Raw genomic sequence first — 20,824 nt, forward strand, 5'->3', positions numbered from 1 at the left:
ACAACCACACTGGACTCAGCCTTTCGTGTTACCCTGGTTATCCTGGGTTCTATATGTGTGGGTTGTGTTGAAAGAGTGAGGGGCAATTTAACTTGGGACAATAATATTTCTGAACAGTGTCCCTCAGGAAATATATGAAGATGAATGGTTTAACTTTTCAGATTTCTATAATATTGCAGGAGTGTCTCATAGACCCTTGCTAGATAATGAGGTGGGGTGGGGTTTGTTATTGTTAAGTACCTGTATCCCATTGTTCTATTGTTTCTGCCTGCCTTAAAATCAACTTATTATGGGATGTACATGTGTATGTGGATTGGCTGCTAAGGGGGAGGGGGGATTGTCCCACAGTGTACTCTTTGTGCCTGTGTTTCAATAAACAGTTCATTCTGGTTGACTCAAAAACTTGTACTGTCGAGTTCTTGGGGTAACTATAGCCAGATTCACAGGTCTCGTGTTCCAGAGCTTAGGAAGCAGCTTCTTGGCGGAAATGACCAGTCCTAAACTAGGCAGAAACAAACTGGAGCCTATAGCAGAGAGTGTGGGTGTATGCCTGCAGGGACTGCCCCATAGGCATGGTAAAGCTTTTTCCTGCCTAGTGTTCTACTCCTGTAGGGGGCAGCATAATCCAATGGTCAAGAATTATATGGAGCTGCGTCTGGCAATGAACGATAGAGAAATTAATTTTTTTGTTTGTTTTTTTTTTTTAAATTGTGGTTCTTTTTTGTTCATAGGGCAAAAAATACAAATTGGCTATTTGTGGGAAAAAAAAGGACATCAATTTTATTTGGGTACAGCGTTGCACGACTGCGCAATTGTCTGTTAAAAGTAATGCAGTGACGAATCGCAAAAAATGGCATGGTCATTAAGGGGGGAAATTTTACAGTCCAGAAGTGGTTAAGTGATCAATGATCCTTCATTTTACAAGTGATTCCTTTAACTTGACTATAACAGACGTTAAACTCGCTGGCCTGTAAATGCCAGCTTCTAATAATTCAGAAAAAGTTACAGAAGCAACAGTAAGCCTTTCTATATATGTATTGCAAAGACATACACAGGACAATTTTGTTGGTAGAAAGCCAAAGGGTATTTCCCGTTATGGCATGAAGGATTAACATTCTTGTTTCAGGCCAGTAAATAATAGGCATTAAAGCCAGGATGAGGAAGATAGCCAAGAGCCTGACCCTTAAAAACAATGCCAGTAAAGCCAGCTCCCCAGGTTCTAATCGCTCATGTTCCATTTAAAGGAACCCGGTCATAGAAAAATTGTTGACGGTGACAATGTGGTGTTTTCTGAGTGACTGCCACAACATGTATGTGGATCAGTTTAAGTTTCATTAGCTTCTAGAAAGAGCAAGCAGCAACCAACAATTTCAACAGGTAGTCAGCAACTGCAACCCCCATACTTCCCATACTCATGACATCGGATATAGGCCTATATTTCTTCCAATACCTGGCAAATGGAAACAATTTTTAGATTTCTAAATTTGCCAGGAGTTTCTCTTTAAGTATAAATAACTTGTCATGAGACTATTCTGACACTAGGAGGCAGTCTTACTTTACTATACATCTACCTTATTCTTGCATAGATCTTCATAAGTTCCTTCCAGTTTCCTCTTTTTGGCCCAAATAACTGCACTGTCAGGATCTGGCACCACAACACCCACAAGGAAAGCCTGAAAACAAGGAAAGGACATATTAGTATGTGCTTCTTTCATAACATACCAGTTTTTACAAGAGTATAGGTTAGTATTACCTGTAAGCTTTCTCCATAAACAAACACCTGTACCACTGGCTCACTTCTTAAGTAGACATTCTCAATTTTTTCTGGTGCAATGTATTCACCTTGGGCCAACTTAAATATGTGTTTCTTGCGATCTATAATTTTTAATGTACCGTTCTAAAGAAAAGAAAGGAAATGATTAGCATTTTTAAGGTATGCAGAACCCTCCAGCACAAGCTGCTCTTAGAAGTTTAGTGCCCATAGACATGTACATCACCACCCAATCTGGAATTTAGAAATCATGAATCATAAAATCGGGCTGGGGATAGAAAATGCATCTCCTTACATATTGTATCTATCTCATGGACAGCAATAAAATAGTCTGATCCTGCCAAAACGGCAATGTTGGGGTCTAAAGAATATGCACACCTGCTGCTGAGTGCTGCAATTGTTAAAAGTTTTCACATATAAGTTAAATCATGTTTTTTTTTTTTGTTGGAAAAGGATTTGAAATGGGGGTGCTTTAAATCAACAGCACAAACAAAGGGTTACTGCCCACACCTGTAACTGGTCTCTGCAGTATGAAGCATTAGAACATGTAACAAGACACAAAGATTCCAAGCTCTCCTTACCAACCAGTCTGCAACCAACAAAATTGACCCGTCTTAACAGTATGCGTTAAAAACAGGGGTTTAGTTACACACATCTGCAAATACATGCGCCAGCCACAGAGCCCCGACAAGTCACCCCATTTTCTGTGATCCTAACTCTAAATTCTGTGAGTCTCCAACAATGGAAGCACGTGCATTTAAATGGACAGGTGTAGGGCAGATATACCTGAAGGGAGCCCACCCCTTCTTAAAGGCACAAGGGCACACTGAACACCCAGCCTATAGCACCATGGCAGCAAAGGTGTCAGTGCATTGCCTGGCCAATATAATCCATAGCACATGAAGGGGTGGGCTCCCTTCAGGTTAATTTTACCTACACCTGTCCATTTAAATGAATGTGCTTCCATTGTTGGAGACTCACAGAATTTAGAGTTAGGACCACAAAAAATGGGGTGCCTTGTTGGGGCTCTGTGGCTTATGCATGTATTTGCAGATGTGTGCAACTAAACCCCGGTTTTTAACGCATAATGTTAGACAGGTCAATTTGATTGGTCGCAGACTGGTCGGTAAGGAGAGTTTGGAATATTTTTGTGTATGGTTACATGCTTTAAACCAACACCCTGGGTTGGGGGGAGGGGGAGCTTTACAGTGATCACTTTTACAGGAAATAAAATAAAATTAGTGCTGATTCAATAATATAAATTGGTTTGTGAAAATTCATGCACGATAAATCCTTCCATATATATTGTGATCCCCTTTGATGAAGTCAGTGGAGACAAAACATGTAGGGTGACTGACACTGGGAGTGTCCTGTCATTTTTGCTGTTTTTGTGAACAGGGAAGGATTGAAGTGGCTGGTGGCTTCTCTTTGTATCCTTGTCAACACATCTTTATACTTCATTTAAGTTTATGCTTAAACAGCTTTTGTGAGTACTTTGATTACTTGTGTCAAAGAAAATTGACTGTTTAACCAGTTCCGGACCGCCCACCATATATATATATATATATATATATATATATATACATACACTGAGGCATGTTACATGTATGCGATTTTGTGCATGCGATCTAGGGAGTGCATGCGCGCCGCTCCCGCTGGGATTGTTCGGAGGAAAGGCCTATGTAAACAGGGCAGACCGCTGTTCTGTCAGGGAGTAAAAGATCTTGTGTTTCAGTGCATCCACTCCCCCCCCACAGTTAGAAAGCACTCCCTAGGTGCACACGTAACCCCTTGATCGCCCCTGGCATGAACCCCTTCCCTGCCAGTGTCATTTATACAGTAACAGTGCATTTATTTTAGCACTGATCACTGTATTGGTGTGATTGGTCCCCAAAAAAGTGTCACTTAGTGTCAGATTTGTCCGCCGCAGTCCCGCTAAAAATTGCTGATCGCCACCATTACTAGTAAAAATAAAAAGTCAATAAATCTATCCTATAGTTTGTAGACGCTATAACTTTTGCGCAAACCAATCAATACACATAATATTTTTTTACCACAAATATGTATCAGAATACATATTGACCTAAATTGATGAAGAAATTTGAATTTTTTTTAAAAGAAATGTATTGGGTATGTTTTATAGAAGTAAAAAATAATTGTTTTTTTCAAAATTGTGGTTCTTTTTGTTTATAGCGCAGAAAATAAAAAACCACAGAGGTGATCAATTACCGCCAAAAGAAAGCTCTATTTGTGGAGGGGAAAGGATATCAATCTTTCTGGGTACTGCATCGCACGACCACGCAATTGTCAGTTAAAGCAACGCAGTGCCGTATCGCAAAAAAATGGCCTGGTCAGGAAGAGGGTAAAACCTTCCAGAGCTGAAGTGGTTAAGATACTACACTATGGGAGCCTGTATTTTTATTTTATTTTTTTGGTATTTTTATGCTGGTTACGAAATCTAACCAATGAATGGGTAGAGGAAAGCAGAGGCCCTAGAGAATACATTGGTGGATTTTGCAATTTTTTGGGGAAAAAGGGGATTTTTGTACTCACCGTAAAATCCATTTCTCGGAGTTCGACGGACACATAAATCATAACTAGTGGGTTATATTGCCTCCTCCAAGAGTAGGACTAGGCAGAACTAGGCAGTCTGTCTATGAATTCAGAGAAATGGATTTTACAGCAAGTACAAAAATCCCATTTTCTCTTTCGTTCATCGACGGACACAGCGCTCCAAAAATCATAACTAGTGGGACATCCAAAAGCAGTGCCAAAAGGAAAACAAGGGGTGGGGAAAATAACCCAAGGCTAAACATAAGATTCCTTAACCAGGACACAGGAGCCTTAACCGGGTTACAGGAGCCCCATCTGAAAAATAAAGGTTTAAAGAAATAACACCCCTCAAGAGGGAACAGCCCCTCTTAAACAGCAACCTGTAAAACTCTGTGGCCAAAAGAAGCATCCGCAGATGCCAAAGTATCTACCTTATAGAATTTTGTGGAGGTATGCATGGACAACCTAGTAGCCACCTTGCAAATTTGTGATAATACTTTAAAGCCTGATGACGGAAGGCCCAAGAAGCACTCAGCGCCTGAGTAGAATGTGCTGTGACAGGGAAAGTTGCAAACTGGCCTTTAAATAGGCCTGAGTCACTGTCTGTCTGATCCATCTGGAGATGGTAGCCGAAGAAGCTGCCAGCCCTTTTCTTGGTCCGTCCGTAAACCACAAAAAGCGAGTCGGACCTCCGAAAAGACTCAGTAGCTGCAAGATACACCGGAATCGCACAAACCACATCCAAGGTATGCAAAGCAAATTTCTTGGGATAAGCCGGCTTGGGACACAAGGAAGGCAACGCAATGTCCATATTCAAATTGAAGTCAGAGACCACTTTGGGCAGGAATGATGGACAGGGATGAAGAACTACTTTATCCCTCCTATGGACCACTAAATGGGGACTTTGACAGGATAATGCTGCCAATTCCGATACCCTACGGGCCGAGGTAATAGCCACCAAGAATGTCACCTTCTGGAATAATGTAGACAAGGGGATCTCCCGAAAATGCTCAAATGGAGGTTTCTAGAGAACTGAAAAAACTAAATTTAAATCCCATGGCAGCAAGAGACCGTACAGGTGGAGCCACTAGTCGAACCCCCTGAATAAAGGTATGAACTAAAGAGTGCGTGGCTAGGGGGTCGCTGAAAGAAGATTGCCAAAGCAGACACCTGGCCCTTGATAGTACTCAAGGCCAACTTCTGATCAACACCCCATTGAAGAAAGGTTAAGATCGGAGCCACAGAAAAGTATCGAGGATGAGCGCCAACCGACTTACACCAAGAAATGTACACATTCCACATACGATGGTATACCTTGCTGGAAGACGACTTGCTTGCCTTCACCATAGCAGGGATCACCGATCCAGACAGACCGCTATCTCTCAGTACCTGGCTTTCAATAGCTAAGCCATTAAAACCAGCGACTGTAAAGTAGGATGGTAGATCAGCCCTTGGGACAACTGTGTTCTCTGAGAGGAAGCCCCCAAGGGGCGTTTACAGCCACCAGGATGATTGGAAGATCCACGCTCTTGATTCATTGCAGGAACTGTGGAAGAAGCCTTAGCCGAGGATGACACTGGCTTTACCGTGGACTATGGACACCTGCAGCGTCTGTCAGAGGACCCCGTGACCTCGTCGTGAACTTCAGTATCCTCCTGTGGAACCAAATCTGATAAAAGGAGCTGCATGTAAGACTGTGCAAACAGAACTGTCTTGAAATTGGATAGCACCAGACTCCGAACCTGTATGCAAAATGGGAAAGAGAACTATTTATGTGACAGCAGCCGGTGAATCAAGGCCTGTGGTCCCTGAAGATTGTGTAGAGGAAGGACCACCCTGGTCACAAATAGAATCAGACCTAGGTAAATCAATTCCCTGGACAGGGATGGGGGGGGGGGGGGGGGGCCTTCGGTAGTTAAGACATCCCCTGAACCTTTGCAGGAATTAAATCCGCACAAGGAGTCTCAGGACCGAAAAAACCTGAAAAGGACAAACTTTGTCCCCCTTTCTGGGTACCCCCAAAAGAAACATTTCGTGGCTCACCTTGACGCTCACCAAAAGTAATAATGTGTGAGGGCAGACCTTCATGCTGAAGGGGTCTTGTCTGCTGGTCCAGGGAAGCTAGTTGTAGGCTTACCAGACCAAGGATGCTTGGAACCTCCCGGGGAAGATTTAAAATATCTATTTCCCCTATTCGCTGTCCCAGAAGCACAAAATCATTTTCCAACACATGGCCTTAATGTCTAAACCACTGGCAGAAAAAGTGATTAAACCCCTAAGTTAATAATGTCCAAATTGGGCCCAAAGTGTCAATATTTTGCATGGCCACCATTATTTTCCAGCACTGCCTTAACCCTCTTGGGCTTGGGAGTCTACCAGAGCTTCACATGTTGCCATTGGAGTCCTCTTCCACTCCTCCATGACGCCATCACGGAGCTGGTGGATGTTCCGAGACCTTGCGCTCCGCTCCACCTTCCGTTTGAGGATGCCCCACAGATTCTCAATAGGGTTTAGGTCTGGGGATATGCTTGACCAGTCCATCACCTTTACCCTCAGCTTCTTAAGCAAGGCGGTGGTCATCTTGTAGGTGTGTTTGGGTTATTTCGGAATACTGCCCTGCGGCCCAGTCTCTGAAGAGAGGGGATCATGCTCTGCTTCAGTATGTCACAGTACATGTTGGCATTCATGGTTCGCTCAATGAACTGTAGCTGCCCAGTGCTGGCAGCAATCATGCTGCCCCAGACCATGACACTCCCACCACCATGCTTGACTGTAGGCAAGACACACGTATCTTTGTACTCCTCACCTGGTTGCCACCAGACACGCTTGACACCATCTGAACCAAATGCATTTATCTTGGTTTCATCAGACCACAGGACATGGTTTCAGTAATCCATGTCCTTAGTTTGCTTGTCTTCAGCAAACTGTTTGCGGGCTTTCTTGTGCATCCTCTGTAGAAGAGGCTTCCTTCTGGGACGACAGCCATGCAGACCAATTTGATGTAGGGTGCGACGTATGGTCTGAGCACCGACAGGCTGACCCCCCCCCACCCTTTCAACCTCTGCAGCAATGCTGACAGCACTCATACGTCTATTTCCCAAAGGCAACCTATGGATGAGGTGCCATGTTGAACTTCCAGTGACCAGTAGAGAGTGAGAGCGATAACACCAAATTTAACACACCTGCTCCCCATTCACACCTGAGACCTTGTAACACTAACAAGTCACTGGACACCGGGGAGAGAAAATGGCTAATTGGGCCCAATTTGGACATTTTCACATAGGGGTGTACTCACTTTTGTTGCCAGCGGTTTAGACATTAAGGCTGTGTTGAGTTATTTTGAGGGGACAGCAAATTTACACTGTTATACAAGCTGTACACTCACTACTTTACATTGTAGCAAAGTGTAATTTCTTCAGTGTTGTCACATGAAAAGATAATAAAACATTTACAATAATTTGAGGGGTGTACTCACTTTTGTGAGATATAACTGTACACACATACACACAAATGTATATATATGTTACTAAGTTTGCTCCTGTGAGATGTGGTTTTATGTATAGTTGTGTTTTTTGCTTTAATTAGGAGGTATGAGCCATGAAGTCACAAAGTGCACTATGCACCTTTGTCACTGTAGGCCAGGTTGGTAATGGCCCCTCTTAGGTCAACATGGACCTCTCATATAGATGCAATATTTTTTATACTTTTTTTTTTTTTTTTTTTACTTAGGGAGCTGCACTTAGTGGCCAGCCTGGTAGAAGTCTTAAGGGTAGCTGCATTGCAAGTAGAGTACACATACGCAACTAGTTAAGCAGAAGGAGGAGTGAGGCCCTGTATTCTTAGTCTACGTGCGTTCCAGAGTGGAACGCATCTGGTAGCTATGGTTGTAATGGCAGAAAGGGCGGAAGTAGCATTGCTGGAGGCTCATAAGTTTTACAGGCAGATATGACGTCAATAGGAAAGCCGAAGTTGACTCCAAATATCGATACCAGGATAATCCCGGTACAACCACTTGAAGACGGGTGACGTACCACGCATGTGACTGGTCGGCAAGTGGGCTGCACCTGTTTGGAAGATCTTTGGAATTAATACAAGCTGTGTTTGCCTAATCTTGTAGTGAGATAGGCACGCACTTGCACAGGAACGTGCGTTTTCCTGTATTATTGGTGATGGTCACGTTAAAACGAAGATTTTTTCTACACTTGGCAGAATTATATTGGTGATGGGAACTATTTGGCTATTACAGCGTGGTATTGTTTTATTTGAACTTATTTAATTTGAAATGAATTTTGTTAAAAATATTTTCATGCATTGTTTGTAGGGCTTTATTTGATCACAATATTTATGGAATGATTTATTGTGCATACATTTTCACAAAGAATAATTTAGATTACTGAATCCGCACTGTAATTATTACTTTGGTATGTCACTTTGGGGGTTTATATTTATTTATATCAGCTGGTTGTTGGAAGAAGTTATTTGGTTAACAGTTTTGCAATATTACATTTCTCAAAATGTAATATATTCATCAGGACGGAAGAGTTTATACCTTTACTTTTACAGGAAAGTCTTTTGCCAGCTTTGAAAAATGGTACCAGGATCATGGCTGCAGAAGCCAGCAATCTTATCTAAAAGTTAGTAGTGACCTCAAAAACAACAGTGATGCTACTACTCTTGTAGACATTTCCATAACAAACAGCAGATAGAAAACTAATCTAGGTGTGTTTTTAGAAAGGCTTATATAGAAAACTATACCGGTAATAAAGTTCTTTAGCTTAGGTGATACAAAAAAGAGGTGTAATACAAGAGGTAGATACGTTTGATTAAAAAAAAAAAAAAAAAAAAAAGTTTTCAAGTTTAGTGCTGCGATTATCATTCTATCTGAGCGAATAAAACAATCTTCGATAAGTTCAGGAACATACAGTCATACCTTGGACAAAATAGCTACCTCTGTTTCACATATTAGTATCTTAAAGTCCCTATTTGAAGAACATAGGAAATTTCAATTCTAACCTCTATCTTTAGTTCATAATTGTACACTGAGAAAAAACACTCCTATGTAACTATCATTAATTAACCTCTGGGCTGGCACTGTACTTACAGGTAACCATTTGCCAATATCTCCTGTGTGCAGCCAGCCATCCTTGTCTAAAGCTTCCGCGGTTTTTTCGTCATCTTTCAAGTATCCTTGAAAAACATTTGCTCCTTTGACACAAACCTGAAAGTCAAACATTAAATTTGTAATACTTCAGTCTGCCTCTCAGAAGAGTTCTAGTACAAATATCTCTGCTTTGCACTCACTTCGCCTTCTCCCTTGGATGCAAAATAATTCATGTCTTCCACATCCACCAGCTTTACATAGTTGCAGGGCATAGGAGCACCCACATGACCTGGTAAGTTAGAAATTGCTTACAATCAATATGTATACAGGTAACATTTAAGGCTGGATAGGGACTAAAACAACAGCTTAAATAAAAGTTATGAATAACTTTGGAGGTTAGTGCAGATGGACACACCTTTTTAATTATTGAAATATTAAAAAGGAGAAATAGGAACGCTTATATTTTATGTTAAAAAAAAAAAAACCCAGCTTAATACACAACTGGAATAGTAACGTGAGCCGATTTAACAAAAAAAAAAAAAAAAAAAAATCAGTAATTCTGTTTAGCCATTCTTCCGATTCGGACAGAACAGCTCTCTAAGAGAATCTATTCTGGGAAAATCTGAAGACTACCATTGCTGACCTATCCTTCCGAAAATTCTAGTTGTCTGGCTGTTTTGAGTCACTGGGAAAAACACTGACTATTCGCTGCCTGCTTGTTCTTTGTCAGGAACTCCATGTTCGTATTTCTTTAATCAGTGCAAGCTGGTCCACACTAGCCTTCTGTTTGAAATAAGAAAGAACAGCATGCACATCATAAGGTTATCCCTGTTATGTCTTCATTTCCTGAATTATGATATTTTACTTGAGATAACATGAAACTACATACAAGGTTCGTACACATTTTTACCAATAAAATTCCATGACTTCAAGTAAATATTCATGACCTAATGTTTCTATGTAACTATTGTAATTTAACCAATATTATAAACTATATTCGAATATACTGAAGAAAGAAAAAGATTTGATGGGCTTTCCTGCTTGGGGATAAAACTTCAGTTCAAGCAGTCATGATGGGTAAGGTGCAGCCGGACTGGTATGGATGGCACAGATGCACAAATGCGGCGCTTACATCGAGGGCAGCTCTTTGTTAGGCCGAAGCAACAGTCCCACGAACAGGCAGAAAAGAGAGAAAGGTGCCACTCAGTGTAGCAGATGTAAATAATTTTATTGACACATATTAAAAACTTACATGGAGGTAAGCGTCTATCTTCATAGCTCGGTGTCCTGATCGGTTCTCCCCTAGTGTCATCTCCCGGCTGCTGGCCAGCCTCAGAGACAGAAACACTGCTGACCCGGAAGGACGCCGAGCTATGAAGAGAGACGCTTACCTCCATGTAAGTTTATAATGTGTGTCAATAAAATTATTTACATCTGCTACACTGAGTGGCGCCTTTCTCTCTTTTCTGCATATTTGAATATACAGTGATTGTGAAACAAATTTCCATGACTTTTCCACAACGTTGTGGGTTAAATTATTTTCCAAAACTTTTCCAGGCCTGGAAATTGCCATTTTAAAATTCCATGACTTTTCCAGGTTTTTCATGACCGTACGAACCCTGTACATAATGCTTAAAAGGGATTGTAGAGTCTCAAGGTTTTTCACCTTAATGCATTGTATGCATTAGGGTGAAAAACCTTCTGTGCTGCAGCTGTCCCCAGAGCCCCCCCTTTTTTTATTACCTGAGCCCATCTGTTCCAGCGATGTGCACAAGCCCAGTGGCTCCAGCCGCTGTCTCTGTCCTCATTGGATAGACTGATAGCAGCAGGAGCCATTGGCTCCCGCTACTGTCAATCAAATCCAGTGACAAGGGACTCGTGAGCACACCCGCACGGGTGCCCCCATTGAAAGCCGGTCTCCATAGGGCACTTGAAAGGGAAGGAGCGCCAGCGGGGCACCCCAGAAGAGGAGGATCGGGGCACAGAGCAGGAAAGTATAACATGTTTGTTATTTTTATTAAAATAAATAAATTAAACCTCTTCAATCACCTAATTTATTACTGCAAAATACAAAGCAGTTTCGGTGTGCAATTCAGCCAATGAAATATCCTCATTCTAACCTTCGAGTATAGTTACAACAATGAAAAATAATGGTTTGTGTGGAAATGTTCCCATCTGTGTATTTCCTTTTTAAAAGTCTCTCCTAGAATTTACTTATTCTTACACTTTGATTGTAGCCCCCAATTTAGTATCCTTGAAAAGAAAGCATACATTCTGTCCTGCCTTTTGTTACCAGAATTGTACTTTCCCATAAAGGGTATGAAATGAACATCATTTGTTACAGTTAGAATACTAAACTCTAGAAAACTGAACAATTGCTATCACTTATTTTATCTAGTTGCTGACAGCCATTCAGAAAGGAGTCAATTTTTAAAATACCAAATTATACTAGATGACTGTATTTCTCAAAGAAAAAAAGTGTATTCACCTGCTGACCAGTCTCCAGGAATAGTAAGTGAACAGCCAGCAGTACATTCAGTCTGTCCATAACCTTCATAGAACTGGATAGGAAAAAACACACAAAGACCAAAGCATTACAATGGTCAAATCATAAAAGCAGTCTCAGACTTTTTAAAAATCATTTAATCCTTTGAGGAACCACGTGCACATAGCACATGATGAGGTTCTGATCAGTCTAGCCGTTGCCAAGCAGTTTGGTCAGACAGTTTTTCTCTGCTCATGGCAAATGCTTCAAGGAAGATAAATTTGTGAGTGACGGTGTTGATTTCTGGCAGCAGGGTCCCCTCTGGAGACCTGCCCTGCCATTCACAAAATAACACACAGCCTGGAGAGCTGTACATCTATTTGCTGATGCTTGTAAACATACAAAACAAAACCCTGGCCGATGGATTACACAGCCCTGCAGTGCTAAAGGATATTTCCTGAATGAACAGTCTGCTGCAAGCTGGGCCACACATGACACTGGTCCTGACAGCACTGATCACACATCAAACATATGTGTACAAGCACCAGCAGATCGATCACAGAGCTGCAAAGCCGAGTGATCTTTTTATGGTTATGAATGAAAGATTAGCACCATCAGGTAGTAAAAGAAAAGTTAGTTTAGAAGGGGGCTGGGCTCAGTACTTACTGTAGCTCCCCCCCAGAGAAAGCACACAATTTTAACTTCGTAATGGGGTGGAGCTACAGCCAGCAAAAGAAGAGCTTTTAATCCCCTATGGGCCCACTGATCCGAATAGGAATAGAAGTCTTCAAGTGGGATGGTGTTTAGAGCCTGCGTAGTGGCTCTTTGGACATTATCCACACTACCAAAGTTTTTCCTTTCTAATGTTCAAATACCGAGTCAAGATTCATGAACAATTGACTTGGAAATTTCCATTTCCTCTGCAATTATTCCGATAGTGAGCCATCAGTCAGGGTTGAGAACAGACCTCACTACATCCACACACTGTTCCGTTTTTGACCAATGGCTCACTATCAGAATGATTGCAGAGGAAACAGGAATTACCAAGTCAATTGTTCATGAAATCATGACTCAGGATTTAAAAATGAGAAAGGACGCCATTTTGGTAGTGTGGATAACATTTAGCAGTGTGGATAAACGCCATTCCACTTCCAGGGATGCTATGAATGGAGTAGACTAGGCAGTGAAACTATTTCGAAAAACTTTTCACTAGAAACACCCTTAGGGGCTGTCCCCTCAGACATTACCCCAGACACATCCAGCTTACTAATCAGTTTCTTGCTGCCTAGTGTTAGGAGTAGGACCTAGGTTTCCCTGCTGGGACTCCGGCCTGTTTTTTATTTTCTTTGAGAAATGTTTCTGTTTATTTTTCTTTACTCACTAATCGCTAGCTAGTGTTAGGGGGATCCCCCTGGTGAACTACAAGCGACAGCCGGGCTAAGGTTTCACACTGGATAATCTAGATCCTTATGGTCTCCCAGCCTGGCCAACGAGCGTGCGCAGGTTATGGTCCGCCCAGGCCTCGTCACGACTGTGCCCCGACGGATGGTCGTTCATAGGGATAAGGTTGTTTTGCGACCCAACCAATCTTTTCTCCCTAAAGTGGTGTCTGCTTTCCACCTCAATGAAGATATTGTGTTGCCTTCGCTTTGTGCGAAGCCCAAGCATCCCAAGGAATTTGCTCTGCATTCACTGGATGTGGTCCGGGTGATCAGGGTTTACCTGTCAGCCACGGAATCTTTTCGGACGTCTGATTCCCTGTTTGTCCTTCCTGAGGGACCTCGTAAGGGTTCGGCTGCGTCCGCTGCAACCATTTCTAAATGGATTAGACAGACGGTTGTTCAGGCCTATTCACTAAAGGGTAAGGTTCCTCCTTTCCCTGTGAGGGCACATTCTAAAGCCATGAGTGCCTCTTGGGCTTTCTGCCATCAGGCTTCTGTGGCTCAGGTGTGTAAGGCGGCGACCAGGTCATCCGTACACCCTTTTACGAAATTCTACAAGATTGACTTAATGGCATCCTCGGATGCTTCCTTTGGCCACAAGGTTTTGCAGGCTGATTTTTGCTGAAGAGATTTTGTTTTCTCTTCTTGGGGTGAATTTTCATTTTGGGGTTAGCTCCTGTTGGTTGAGCTTATGTTTCCCTGTTGGCTAGGTTTTTTTTCTAGCCTTGATGAATCGTTACCATTTAGTTGGTTGCGTTTCTTCCCACCCCTCATGTCTACACTGCTTTGGGACATCTCATTTGTGAGGAAACTATGAAGTGACTACGTCTGTCAGAGGACGTAAGAGAAAATAGAATTTTTGTAAGAACTTACTGTAAAATTATTTTCCGAGTCCTCTGACAGACGCAGCCCCCCGCCCCTCTTTTTTGGGGTTGGTTGTCCTTTTCCTTCACTGCTTGCTACGAAACTGATTAGTAAGCTGGATGTGTCTGGGGTAATGTCTCAGGAGACAGCCCCTAAGGGTGTGTCTTGTGAAAAGTTTTTCTAAATAGTTTCACTGCCCAGTTTACTCCTGTAGGTGGCGCATTACCCATTTGTGAGGAAACTATGATGTGGCTGCATCTATCAGAGGACTAATGTTACGGTAAGTTCTTACAAAAATTCTATTTTTTGACTTACCTTGTAAAATCCATTTCTCTGCTGTTCATTGACGGACACCGCTCCTGATCTTCATAACCATTGGGTTATACTGCCCCCTACAGGAGTAGGACACTAGACAGAAAAAGAATCTGGCTACGCCTATGGGTAATCCCAGGGCAGTATACTCCCTCTCTGCTATAGGCACTCAGTTTAGTAATAAACAGTGTCAGAAGTAGTACAACTCCACAGAGGGCCAGGTGCTGTGTCCGTCAATGAACATCAGAGAAATAGATTTTTCAGTTAGTCAAACATCCCATTTACCCTTTCGATGGACACAGCTCCTGATCTTCATAACTATTTGGACGTCCCAAATCAGAGTTAAACATGAGGGGTGGGACAGCAAAAAACCTCCCAAAGGCAAAACAATAGCCAACCAGGCAACAGGAGCTCAACCATAACAACTGGAGCCCACCTGAAGAAAAAGGAAAAAAAAAAAAAAAAACACACCCTAGAAAAGGATCAGGTCCTCTAAAGAGCAGCCTGAAAAACCTAGTGGCTAAAAGAAGCATCCGCAGATGTCAACACATCCACTTTATAAAACTTTGTGAAAGTGCGCACCGACGGACCTGGTGGCCGCCTTGCAAACCTACATCACGGACGCCTGATGTCGGAAGACCCAGGAGGCACAAATCGCCCGAGTAGAGTGCGCCTTAACAGGGAAAGGATGAACCTCACCCTTGATGGAATAGGCCTGAATCACCGTCTGTCCGATCCATCTGGAAATGGTCACAGAGGAAGCGAACAACCCTTTCTGAGCCCCACCTGTGAGCACAAAAAGGGAGTCTGACTTCCTGAAAGACTCCGTAGCTGTCAGGTACACCCTAATTGCCCAGACCACATTCAAGGCATGCAAGGCAATTTCCTTCTGGTGGGTAGGACTGGGACACAGGGAAGGCAACACAATGTCTTCATTCAAATGAAAACCAGAGACAACCTTTGGGAGGAACAACGGGGGGCGAAGAACCACCTTAACCCTGTGAATCACCAGGTAAAGTTAACGACAGGATAGCGCTGCCAGTTCTGACACCCTGCGCAGAGAGGTAATAGCCATCAAAAAAGCCACCTTCTGAGACAGTGTAAGCAAGGTAAGCTCCCGAAGACTCTCAAAGGGAGGCTTCTGGAGGACCGAAAGCACCAAATTGAGGTCCCAAGGCAGAGACGGAGACCACACAAATGTCAGACACCCTGAAGAAAGGTACACACTAGGGAGTGTGTGGCCAAGGGTCATAGGAAGAAGACAGCCAAAGCAGACACCTGGCCCTTGATGGTACTCAAGGCCAATTTCTGTTCAACCCCACGTTGAAGGAAGGTCAAGATGTGAGCCACCCAGAAGGAGCGAGAATGAACCTCATGAGACTCACACCACGCAATGTAAGTCTTCCACGTACAATGGTAGATCTTCCTAGAATTTGATTTCCTGATGTTTATTGATGGACACAGCACCCACCCCTCAGAGGAGTTGTAATTCTTCTGACACTGCTTGTAACTAAACTGGGTACCTATAGCAGGGAGACGGCGTATACCCCCCTGGGACTGCCCATAGGCGTAACCAGATTATTTTTCTGCCTAGTGTCCCTATCCTGTAGGGAGCAGTATAACCCAATGGTTATGAAGATCAGGTGCTGTGTCTGTCAATGAACAAAGAGAAATGTGAAATTGTAAAAATTTTCAATAAAAACTGGATTTCTGACTTACCGTAAAATCCTTTTCTCTTAAGTTCATTGACGGACGCAGTCTCTGATGCATATCAGTAGGGTTATACTGCCACCTACAGGAGTAGGACACTAGGCAGAAAAAAAGTTCTGGCAACACCTATGGGCAGTCCCAGGGGGTATACCCTCTCTTCCTGCATAGGATGTCAGTTTTGTATCAAGCAGTCAGAGAAATAATACCAACCCAACTCAAAATAAAGGGGCAGGTACTGCGCCCCTCAAACTTAAGAGAAAAGGATTTTACGGTAAGTCAAAAATCCAGGTTTCTCCATCGTTCATTGATGGATGCAGTCTCTGATGCATATCAGTAGGGACGTCCCAAAGCAGTGCCATTAAATGAGGGGTGGGAACAGCAGAAAACACAAGTCCCAAGGCTAAACGTAGCCAAACAGGCAACACGGAACTCATCAGAACAAGATGAGGCCCACCTAAAACAAACAGTAAACACCCTCAAGGAAGGCCAAAAAGCCCCCTAAACAGCAGCCTGCAAAAGAGGAATCTGCAGATGCCAGCACATTCACCTTATAAAATTTGGTAACGGTGTGAACAGACAACCAGGTGGCCGCCTTGCAAAACTGAAGCACAGATGCCTGATGCTGAAAAACCCAGGAAGCACTAAGCGCCCGAGTAGAATGTGCCTTAACAGGGAAAGGTGGAACATGACCCTTAATTGAATAAGCCTGCACAACTGTCTGTCTGATCCATCTGGAAAAAGTCACATCAGACGCAGCCAGCCCTTTCTTTGGACCATCGGTGAGTACAAAGAGCGAATCTGACTTTCGAAAAGACTCCGTAGTCGCCAAGTACACCCTGATTGCCCGAACCACATCCAGAGTATGTAGTGCGAATTCCTTAGGATTTTTTGGTTTAGGACACAAAGAAGGTAACATTATGTCGTCATTTAAGTGAAAACTGGAAACCACCTTCGGAAGGAAGGATGGATCCGGACCGAAATACCACTTTATCCCAGTGAACAACCAGGTAGGGAGGACAGGACAAAGCTGCCAGTTCCGACACCCTGCCCTTAGAAGTGATAGCCACCAAGAAGGCCACCTTCTGGGATAAGGTAAGCAGGGTAATCTCCCGAATATTTTCAAAAGGAGGTTTCTGAAGAACAGACAGCACCAAATTAAGGTCCCAAGGTTGCAACGGAGGTCGCACCGGAGGTACCAGGTGTCGCACCCCCTGAAGTTACGCACCAGGGAATGGGTGACCAATGGCCTTTGGAAGAAAACTGCCAAGCCCAAAATCTGACCCTTGATAGTACTCAAGGCCAACTTTTGATCAACTCCCTGTTGAAGGAAAGCCAAGATCCGAGCCACCGAGTAAGAGCAAGGGGGAGCCCCAAGAGACTCACACCACGCAATATATGACTTCCACGTACGATGATCCCATTTGTCTTGTATCCGGGAAAGCCACAGGTCCAGAAACCAGCAAAGATGTCCCCCCACCCCAGATACGGGTGAGGGTGCACGTTCAGGCAGAGGTGGTCTTGTCTGCAGGTCTAGAGAAACCAGACTTGTTTGCCAGACCAGGGTGGCTTGGAACCGCCCGAGGGAGCCTTGAAGGGCTTTGCCTTATCAACTGACCCCGAAGGACGAAAAATTTGTGTGCTGAAAAGGAGGGACCCCGTCTGCAACGAGGGTCCTTTCCCTTGTTAGCCCCGTGAGACCCTTAATGATGTCATCCAGGGTAGCTCCAAACAGGTGATCTCCTTGAAAAGGCAGATCAGTCAAGGCCTTCTTTGAAGTCTGATCCGCAGACCAGCACTTTAGCCAAAGTATACGCCGGAGGACCACTGCTGAAACCGACAGCCGGCTCAATATGGGAGCAGTGTCCAGCGCGGCATCGCAAACAAATTGCAGCCCCTGCACCAGCTGGTCCAACAGCTCCTCAAAGGCAGGAGAGAAACGTTTTACTTCCAAGTCACGGCGTAGTAACTTAGCCCATTCAATCAATGTTTGCATGACAAGGGCAACCGTAAACACCGGGAATACATATTGCGGGCCACAGACTACGCCTTCCTATCCTCCAGATCCTTAAAAGGACAGGGGATCCTCCACTGGAATCACGGTAGCTTTATTCAGGTTGGAGACTGGAGGGTCATCCGTAGGTGGCACAGTCCACTTCTTTATCAGGGACTCCTCAAAAGGGTAGCGTCTAGCAATCCGCTTAGGCACCCTAGGGGAACGCTTTGGGCGGTCCCATTCTTTTTTTAGCATGCCATCAAAATACGCGGATAAGGGAAAATCCTTCGCCGCTCTGGATGGCTTGTTAGTGCCAAACCTAACCTGAGCCTCAGTTGCGTCCTCCATTTTTAGGGTCTCCCAGAAACTAGTGCGTCCACCAGCACCTTATCTTGCGCGGCAGTGGAGGTAGAAAGGCCATTCTCACTATCAGAGGAGACCGGGCGCGAGGTAGAGGACCCGGCAGGGAGATCCATGTCTGCGGTGGCTGAATCAGACTCAGAACCTGAGATCTCAGATGAGGCAGGGGTAGGCAGAGGGCGTTTCTTAGCACCTCGCCCTTGAAAGGCTACCTCTACCCGGGACAAAAACGCCTCTAGGACTGCGGAAATTGCATCTGTAGACAGCTGGGGTCCAGAGGGCCCTGCGGCCTCCCAAAGGGGGTCTGGTGGGGACACAAGATCTGTAGGGTTCATGTTGCACCAGGGGAACCCATCAGCAAAGGCTGAAAAGTGCGACACAAAAAAGGTGTTTTTTTTTTTAACCAAAAAGTCCCACAGCGCCCCCTGGAGGTTAGGCAAGCGCGCTGGAGACCCCCAGCAGAGAGAAAGAGACCCCCAGACTCACTGTACCCAGATGCAGCAGGAGGCCCAGAATGTCTGCCCAGCACGTGTCAGCAGCAGCTCGATCCAAAAAAGGTAGGATCTGAGAAACAGCCCAGGGTATAGGCAGGGGCTCCACCCACAAAAAACCGCCTCCAGGAACTCCCATTCTGATTCCCATAGAGAGAACCACTGTAAAACGGCCGTGCTGGGTGTACCAAGATGGCCGCCGATCTCCTCAGCACATGAGGCTAAAAGAAAATGGCAGCCTGCAGAGCAGCTGAGGACCCTTCTGAGGACCACCCAGATTCCAAAATGGGATTGATTGGCAGGTAGGCCCTGGAGGAACAGGAAGGGACGACACCCCCCCCCCCCCACATCCGGCCCAGAGCGTGGTTCCAGCCCCTAGGAGTAGGCCCAATAGCCCCCAGTGTGAGGAGGGGGGGGGAGGTAGAAGAGGGGGTACGTGTGAGACAGGATAGAGGGGAACCCGGGAATGTGAAGGTCTGACTGTCCCAGGGAGGGGCCCGCGTCCACCCCAAAATCCACCATACTGGAACAGGAGAGCGCCATCTCCTGACAGAACCCCTCTCCGCCAAACTGGGGGGGGGGCTATCGGGCAAACAGGAATACTGCAACTCGGGCCTAGACCCGGCCGTATGGACCTGGCGAGACGCTTAACTTGCGGGGCCAGTCCTCGTCAACTGGGACTATGTCACGTCCGACCCAGCGTGGAGCTAAGGCCTGCGCGTGCTCGCTGGCCATCTGGGGTGACCACTGGATCTATACATCCAGCCCATCGCCCAGATCCAGCACAGTTGCTTGTAGAACTCACAGGAAAAAAATCTGGAGAAAAAGCGAGAAAGAAAAAAACTTTGCCAGGACCAGAGATCCCAGCAAGGAACTAGGTCCTTACTCCTAACTAGGCAGATTAAAAGTGATATCCTATGCAGGAAGAGAGAGGGTATTACCCCCTGGGACTGCCCATAGGCGTAGCCAGAACTTTTTTTATGCCTAGTGTCCTACTCCTGTAGGGGGCAGTATAACCCTACTGATATGCATCAGAGACTGCGTCCGTCAATAAACGATCAAGAAATAATTTATTTTTTTCTGTTTCAAGTATTTTTTATTGAATAATGCAAGTGAGTAACAATGTTTGACATACAGAATAACGCGAAGTAGTGTAAACAAAACTTGGTAACATAGCATAACCGACAACTGTAACTACAGTAAATCGTGAGGGTTGGTAGACAAGGGGCGGTAAGATGGGTGGTCACGAGAGAGTGGCGATTGGCACTGCCAACCCACCGGCACCACATAAAGGGAGCACACTGTGCCTAGACAGGGAGGCGCAACCAATCAATTGTTATACTAAAAGGGAACAGTACCCAAGTTTACCGTACCGTGTGGGAAGGGGCAGGGGGGGGGGGATGAGAGGAACCTCACGGGTATCAACCAAACAGGAGAAACATGGCTACAGTCAGCCAGAATGAGGGAATAGGTTGAACAGGTAACCAGTAAGCTGTAGTTAAAATGACAAGGCAGAACCAAACTTAGAAGTTTTAGGTGCTACAACATATGTATGCAGAAGAGAGAAATAATTTTTTAAAAGATCATTCTCATTTCTTTCTGGACACACCTCACATGTGGCAGCACAGCAGTGGGCTTTGAACAGAAGCGGCCATATATATGCATACAGCCAGTATCCCTTGTTTGTGCTGGGAGCTTGCTCAATTTGTTCCTCTAGCACAGTGATCCTGCTGTTACTGACA

General features: G+C 44.5%; 1 protein-coding gene across 1 annotated transcript in view; it reads right to left on the bottom strand.

The window, feature by feature from the left end:
• ACSL1 (acyl-CoA synthetase long chain family member 1) overlaps positions 1 to 20,824 on the bottom strand; it is a 175,456-nt gene that overhangs the window by 25,501 nt on the left and 129,131 nt on the right. The window contains exons 15-19 of the mRNA XM_082243635.1: positions 11,914 to 11,986; positions 9,626 to 9,714; positions 9,426 to 9,542; positions 1,754 to 1,897; positions 1,572 to 1,673 (exon numbers count right to left, since the gene is read on the bottom strand). Of these exons, the coding sequence (XP_082099761.1) occupies positions 1,572 to 1,673; positions 1,754 to 1,897; positions 9,426 to 9,542; positions 9,626 to 9,714; positions 11,914 to 11,986 (525 nt within the window). The remainder of the gene's footprint in view (positions 1 to 1,571; positions 1,674 to 1,753; positions 1,898 to 9,425; positions 9,543 to 9,625; positions 9,715 to 11,913; positions 11,987 to 20,824) is intronic.

Source organism: Pelophylax lessonae (assembly GCF_965119305.1).
Source record: "Pelophylax lessonae genome assembly, chromosome: 1".
NCBI classification, from domain to species: domain Eukaryota; kingdom Metazoa; phylum Chordata; class Amphibia; order Anura; family Ranidae; genus Pelophylax; species Pelophylax lessonae.